The sequence below is a fragment of the Staurois parvus genome, unplaced genomic scaffold (genome assembly GCF_062004578.1).
Source record: "Staurois parvus isolate SC_StPar_1 unplaced genomic scaffold, SC_StPar_1.0 ptg000155l, whole genome shotgun sequence".
NCBI lineage: Eukaryota > Metazoa > Chordata > Amphibia > Anura > Ranidae > Staurois > Staurois parvus.
The window spans coordinates 29,901,858-29,910,000 of NW_028317951.1; the positions used below are offsets into that span (position 1 = coordinate 29,901,858).

General features: G+C 39.2%; 1 protein-coding gene across 24 annotated transcripts in view; it reads right to left on the minus strand.

The window, feature by feature from the left end:
* The window catches only part of DLG1 (discs large MAGUK scaffold protein 1), a 321,932-nt gene that overhangs the window by 57,835 nt on the left and 255,954 nt on the right, over nucleotides 1-8,143 (minus strand). For all 24 annotated transcript variants that reach the window (XM_089675610.1, XM_089675624.1, XM_089675634.1 and 21 more), the window contains one exon: nucleotides 3,862-3,964. In XM_089675610.1, the coding sequence (XP_089531736.1) occupies nucleotides 3,862-3,964 (103 nt within the window). The remainder of the gene's footprint in view (nucleotides 1-3,861; nucleotides 3,965-8,143) is intronic.

Below are 8,143 nucleotides of genomic sequence, written 5' to 3' on the forward strand. Positions count from 1 at the left end.
TCTGCAGACCATGGCTTTTGCTGTAGGATGTGACTAAGAAAATGTCAGGAAAGACCTACTAGAACAGCTGAACTTTATGTGGGGTTAATCAGAGGCACTTTAAATGATGGCAGGTGTGTACTGACTCCTATTTAATATGATTTTGAATGTGATTGCTTAATTCTGAATACAGCTACATCCCCAGTAATAAGAGGGTGTGCACACTTATGCAACCACATTATTTTAGTTTCTTTATACTTACTCCCCCCCTAAAAGATTTCAGTTTGTTTTTCAATTGAGTTGTACAGTTTATAGGTCACATTAAAAAGTGAAAAAGTTCTGAAATGATTTATCTGTGTCTCATTTTTTTACATCACAGAAACCTGACATTTTAACAGGGGTGTGTAGACTTTTTATATCCACTGCATATACTATATAAAAGGCTGTGTATTCTGTCTCTCTTTTCATTGTATAACAGGTTATAAATTCATTAGCAAAGTAAGATATTTCTAGCTCATACACTATATAGTTAAAGGTTTGTGGACACCTGACCATAATACTTAGATGAGCCTTTTAGACATCCCATTCCAAATCATAGCCATGTAGCCACTACACTCCCCCCACCACCCCACCCCACTTTGTGGCTATAACAGCTTCCATTCTTCTGGGAAGGCTTTCCATTGGATTTTAGAGTGTTTCTGATACTGTAGGAAGCCAGCTGGCTCTCAGAAAAGTCATCAGCACTCACTGCCGGTTGTGTATATATTCTGGAAGTGTGTGGTGCAGACATCACCAACTGGTGTGCAGTGTGGAGCAGAAGGTGAGAAGGAGCCGGACCAGAGCAGACGGCACAAATGGTGTGCAACATGTATAGTAGGAGACCGGAGAGAGGACTGAGTAGCAGAGGATCAGCAGAGCTGGGGGACCGAAGCAGGAGAAACTAACAATGTCACACGTGCTACGCAGCGTGGGAGCAATACAGCGGGAGGTAAGCGGGCACCAGAGAGAGAGGAGAAACCACAAAGCAGAGGATCAGCAAAATGGGGGTTACTACTGAGTAAAGGATCAGCAGAGCTGGGGGCTACTAATGAGCAGGGGATCAGCAGAGTTGGGGGTTACTACTGAGTGGGGCATCAGCAGAGCTAGAGGTTAATACTGAGTGGGGTATCAGAGCTAGGGGTTACTACTGAACAGATGATCTGCTGAACAAGGGTACTAATAAAGCTGGGGATCTGCTAAAAATGGGTACCAATGAGCTGGGGATCTGCTGAACAAGGGTACCAATGAGTTAGTGTTCTACTGACTAGGGGTACAATTAAGCTGGGGTTCTACTGGACCCCTGTAAAACAAATAGAAAATGAACACACACGTCATTAAGCTTCATTAACCACTTGCCTACTGGGCACTTATACCCCCTTCCTTACCAGGCCAATTTTCAGCTTTCAGCGCTGTCGCATTTTGAATGACAATTGTGCAGTCATGCAACATTATACCCATATGAAATTTCTATAATTTTTTTCTCACAAGTAGAGCTTTCTTTTGGTGGTATTTATTTGCCGCTGGGTCTTTTACTTTTTGCGCTATAAACATTAAAAGAGCAAAAAAATTTGAAAAAAAAAGTTTCTGTGTTTCTATTATAAAATTTTGCAAACAGGCAATTTTTCTCCTTCACTGAAGTGCGTTGATTAGGCTGCACTGATAGGCGGCACTGATGATGGGTACTGATAGGCGGCACTGCTGGGCACCGATCATTAGGGCACTGATTATCGGTGCTGATCCGTGCTCTGACAACTGCCGGTTCTCGGCAGTACTTTCCACACGCTCTGACAGCGTGAGGAAAGTGCAGCCGAAAACCGGCAATTGCATTTCCCAGTGATCAGCGTGTCATCGGGACACGGCTGATCACATGGTAAAAGGCCGCTGTGATTGGCCTTTTACCACATCACGTGATCAGCTGTGTCCGTAGGACACAGCAATCACGGAGATTGCCGAGGGAGCGCAGGAGAGCGCGTTCTGGGAGGACGTAATGATGCCCTCCCAGAACTGGCCAGCCGCAGTGCAGCCGTCATTCAGCTATCTGCGGTAGGCAACTAGTTAAAGAATCAATGAAGCGTCACAAAAGCATGTTTAATGTGTGTTGAAGTTAAAGCAAATGTAAATGAACCCTACGTGCAGCGTGAATGTGGACTGCAGTGCCGCAATAGTGACTGTGATGCATATGTGCAGGAGTGACGTCATTTTGGGCCAGCCATTGCAACGGTCAGAGAATGCGAACCCGGAAGGAAGATCAGGCAAAAATGGAAGCAATGGGAGTGGTGACAGCTCAGTACTGAAGGGTTCCCTTTGAAAAGCAAGCCTGTCATAATGTGCTACTATGTGGTGCATATCAGCTTATTATGGCATAAAGATGCAGAGTCCCATTTAAAAAAGTGTTACTAGTTTTTATCACCCCTATCACGCTCGCCCCTCCCCTTCCTTCTCCTTTCCCTCCTTGCTTCAAGCCAAGCTGCCCCAACATATGGCAATGCTGTTCTCTCCCCTCTTGACAAAATCTCATCTATAACAATTTGTCGGAATCCCACCCCCTTCCCTACTTGTTTCCCCCACCATCCCATGCCTAACAAATGTAATCCTGCTGGTCTCTCAAGGCTGTGCCTTGGAAGACCATACCAAAACCTCTCTGGATTTAAAAAATAGGGCTAGCTTGTAATGTTGCTGCAATGCACTGGATCCTGCTTGTAGGTGCATCCAGTGATGCATAGTGCAATGCATGAACCTAGCCACAAGGTGGTTTACAGGTTCAAGTTTCTGGTTCTTCTGTTCCCAAAGACCTCATCACAGGTATACACAAACTCTGTGGTGGCCACGGCCTGGGGAGTACTGGTTTACTTTTCATATAAAATGGAGCTAAGATGAGCTTTGTTTGCAAATCCAAACAGTCATTGGTACATTTAAACTGCTGCCATTTGCAATCCTTCTCAATAACGGATCATGGCTAATAATTTGTATTATTACAACTTAATGTATGCTTTTTACACTGTAAAATAAAAAATTTAAAAAACGTGAAACTATAACCAGCATTCCAGACACTGCCTCTGAACTGTAAATATATTCCTCATATGAAACAAAGGATAAAAATTTACTTTTGTATGCACCAAAATATCTTTGCAAACAGATATATTACCTTGTAAAAATAACAGTGACATCATCACTGTGCCAAACATAGCCTGTGAAGAGAGCAGAGCTGTGAGATCTAGCAGGCCCACCTACAACAGGCTGCCTGTAGAAAACTACAGAAGTGGGAAGATACAAGACCAGTCACCCTGCACAAGGAGAGAGATGGACTCGTTTTTATAATCAGCAAAGTTGAGAAATTAAAGGCAAAGATTTACACTGAATTACAGCACAAATCTTGAAGAAAAGTACACCAACGTTCATAAAAGAATACCTCTTGTATTTATATTGATTGTATATTGTATAACCCAACTATTTCAGAATTCTCATGTTCCTCGATGGATGATAAAGAAATACATGATCATCAGCATAAACTGGAGAACTGTGCCTCATGCTAAGGTCCACATATTAGTACAGTGGCACACAGCTAATCATGTTAATGACAGGCTGTATGCAACATCTGGGCTGCCAGAGAGGAGAAAATACAGCTTTAGTTACTCAGAACAGTCTTAGGCAGACCCTGTGCAACCCCTTACAGGGTTTTGAGCTTTTTTAATGAAACTTTAGAAAACCTGTACTGGTCTAATTAAATGATCAAATATACCACAAACATATAACCTATGCATTTTCCATCTATAAACATACAATCAATTACAAATAAAACATGCAAGGAAGAAGGGGGGGAAAAAAAAATATAAGCTTGCATACCTTCAGGACGGTATTGTGCAATAATAGTAACAGTTTGGCCAGCATTTTTTAAAGCTGCTGCTGCTTGTTCGTGAGTGGCTGTTTTGAGATCAACACCATTTACCTAAAAGAAAAAAAATAATATATATATATATGAAAATGCAAAGGCCACCTGTGTGTTTAAAGTGCACAAATACGATCACAGCAGTTGTCAAATATTGTACAGTTGCGCACATCCATGCTCACTGTATATTGTGAAAGTACAGTTAATATATCTATTTAAAAAGGAATTGAACTTTAAAAGTTGTGCTGATAAAAGTGGATCTATTCTTCATTACCGATATACCATGCCATATTTTGTACTTTTTCTCTATGCTGAGGCAACCATCTTGGTAGAGACATGGCGTTTTTGCCTTATGCCAGGTCCTTCAGCAAGGAGAACTGTGAGCAGCACAATAGCAACATCACCAAATCTCACTCAATCTTGAGACTAGCAGTCAGAGGAAGCAATGCCTTAGATGCCCTGCAGATATACAGCTATGACGCTGTAGATACAAGAGTGCCTGGGTGCAGTGCTATATGTAAAAGGAAAACCACGAGCCAAAAATTTAAGTGTATAAGGGGGTACTGCTTAGCCACAAACATTTCTAGAAATGTTTCATTTTCAGATGTATACAATTTTAAAAAAATAGTTGTACAGCTTGTAATGAAATTAAAAGGAACTCTCACGTATGCCATCCTAGAGTAAAGCAAAGAAAGTGTAAAGAGAGAAATTACTTATTCTAGAAAGATATTCTAAAATGGTCTGAACAGATTTGTTGGTACCCCTAGAAATGATTATAAGCACTTGAATCATAATTATTCAAACTAAGTTTACGTAATTAGTATTAAGCATTTTTGTTGTTTGGTCAGCCAGCCTACTTAAATGAAGAAAAGTGGTCGCTCTGCTGTTTGGTATTATTGTGTGCACCACAATAAACAAGGACCAGAGAAAGCAAAAGACAGTTGTCTGAGGAGATCAGAAAGACCATTATAGACCAGCATGACAATGTAAAGGCTATAAGATCATTTCCAAGCAGCTTGATGTTCCTGTGACTTAAGTTGCAAATATTAAGAAGCTTAAGGCTCAAAGTGTTGCCAACTTCCGTGGATGTGGCCCCAAGAGAAAAATCAACCCCAGATGAACAGAAGGATAGTGTGAATGGTAAAGAGCCAAGCAAAACTTCTAAAGGGATACAAGCTGAATTCCAAAGTCAAGGTAAATCAATGTCTTATTGCACTTATTGCGTCTTTTTCAGTAAGATTGGGATCCAGAAGGAAACCACTGCCTGACAGAATGAAATTAGCCAAAATGCATTTTGAAAGCCACAGTGCTTCTGGTACAAAACTCTTTGGACTACAGAGACAAAACTGGAGCTTTTTGACACGCAACATCAGTTTTATATTCACCAATGTAAAAATGAAGCTCTTAAAAAAAAAAAACCCCAAAAAACCCAGAACACTGTACCTACTGTGAAACATGGAAGAGGTGTTTTGGGGTTGTTTCACTGTGCCTGCCATGGGTCGCAATGAAATATGTGCAGGGCAAAATACAATCTCAAGAACACCAAGGAATTATGGAGCAAAATGTACTGCCCATGTCAGAAAACTCTCTCAGTTGCAGATCATGGGTACTTCAAATGGATAATGACCAAAAAACACACAGGTAAAAGAACACAAGAATGGCCATGAACAAAACTCAAGACTGTTCTGTGAGTACTGAATTGAATCATCTATGCAGAAGGCACCCTTAAAACCAGAGACAGAAGGAGCAGTTTTTGCAAAAGTGGGCCTAACTACATGAAAAGGTGCATTAGTCTCATTGAGAGCTACAGAAATTACTTGTTTGCACTGCCTCCAAAAGTTGTATTAAGTTGTACAACAGAACAAGGGTCCCATCATTTTTATCCATGTTGCTTTCACTTGTTTTATCTTTTCAAATATTATGTGGAATAAAAATAGGATTGTTATTAAGGGTACCAGGAGCAGGAAAAAATGCCAGACTCTCTGGCAGATAAAAAAATGCTCATAGTGTTTCATATTGCACTCGAGTTTGAGAGCTTATAAAAGAGAGCTTGCTCAAGAGTTTGCTTTTATATGCTTTTTTTCCCCTAAAACATTCACCTCTCCTCATTTTTCTATGTGCACTTGAAAAAGCTGAATGCTCCTAAACGTCGTGTTTAAGAATAAATAATTTTTTCTGCTCAAAAGCACGATTCTGGAGAGAGCTCAGCATAAAGGAGTACACCCCTTTTGAAAAGTAAGATTTTAATCAACATCTCAATGAACACTAGAAATTTTTCCAAAATTTTGAAAAAACTGAGTTTTATAGAACATTTGTTTAGCTCATTACATGAAAGTAAGGTTAATAATATAACTTGGATTACAAAATCTTCAGTTTTACTCAAATTGGTTGATGCAAAAAATGAATACACCCCACAACAAAAACTACTACATCTAGGATTTTGTATGATCTCTATGATTTGTAAGAACATCACCAAGTCTTGTAGGCATGGAATTAACAAGTTGGTGACATATTGCAACATCTTTTTCCATTCTTCAAGAACAACCTCTTTTAGAGCCTGGATGAATGATGCTCAACTTGCCTCTTCAGAATTCCCTATAGGTGTCAGATTGGGTTCAGATCAAGAGACATAATTGGCCACTGAATCACTTTCACTCCGTTCTTCGGAAATGCAACAGTAGCCTTAGATGTATGTTTTGGATCATTGTCATGTTGGAAAAGTGCATGACCATCAAGGGCACAGAGTGATGGTAGCATTTTCTCTTTTAATATAGAGTGGTACATCTTTGAATTCATGATACCATAAATGAAATGCAGCTCACCGACACCAGGAGCACTCATGCAGCCCCAAAGAAGGACACTGCCACCACCACGTTACACTGTAGTCATCATGTATTTTTCTGTGTACTCACCTTTGCGACGCCATACAGTTTTGAAGCCATCAGTTGCAAAAACATTTTTCTTGGTCTCATCACTCCAGAGTAGAGTCCCAGTAGTCGTCTTCTTTGTCAGCATGGGCCCTGGCAAATTCTAGGAGGGCCTTTTTGTGCATGCGCTTTAGGAGAGGCTTCCTTTGTGGACAACACACATGCATGCCATTCTTCTGCAGTGTATGACGTATTGTGTCATGGGAAACAATCACTCCAGTTTGGCTTTCTACTTCTTTAGCTAACTGCAGTGAACTTGCATGGCGATTTTCTTCAACCCTTCTCATCAGAAGGTGTTAACCTCAGTGGATGGCCTGGAAGTCTCTTTGAGATGGTTGCAGTTCCATTTTTGTTACATTTTTGTATCACTTTTGCAACAGTATTCTGAATATGTAAAGCTTTGCTGATCTTCTTGTAGCCTTCACCTTTCTTGTGTAAAAAGAAATTATTTTCTCTTTCTCAGGCCTTGCGACATTTCTCTTCCATGTGGTGCCACTGCTGACAGCATGAAATAGGAAGGGGTTTTCTTTGTTAAGCAACGCCCTTTTATAATCAACTGTCTGCTGGACACCTGTTTAATGAATAATTAGACTCACCTGTAATTTAATTCTTGTTAATTAGGATTCTGATTGTCTAAAATTGAGCCTTGCTTCTAAGACTTTCATTGGGGTGTATTCATTTCCGCAACATGGTCTTGAGTGAATTTTTTTAGGAAAAATACTTTGTGTGTGCAAATGAACAAATCTTGTTTGTAATCAATGGCTTGCATTTGTGGGAGTATATTGTAGTATAGTCTTCCATAGAAAATGTTGATTCTGAAAGGAAAGTAGAGATTTCTTGACAAATCTATTGGGGTGTACTCATTTATGCTGATCGGTGTGTGCGTCTGTGTTTTTATATATATATATATATATATATATATATATATATATATATATATATATATATATATATATATATATATACACACACACACACACGTATACATATACACACGCGCGCACACACGTATACACACACGTGCGTCTGTTTATATATATATATATATATATATATATATATATATATATATATATATATATATATATACATATATATACATACATATATATATATATATACATACATATATATATATATATATATATATATATATATATATATATACATATATATATATACATACATATATATACATATACACACACATACATACATATAGTGAAGGAAATAAGTATTTGCTCCCCTGCTGATGGTAGGTGTATTGTAACACAGACAGAATAGCAAAAAAAATTCAAAAGAAATGCATGTC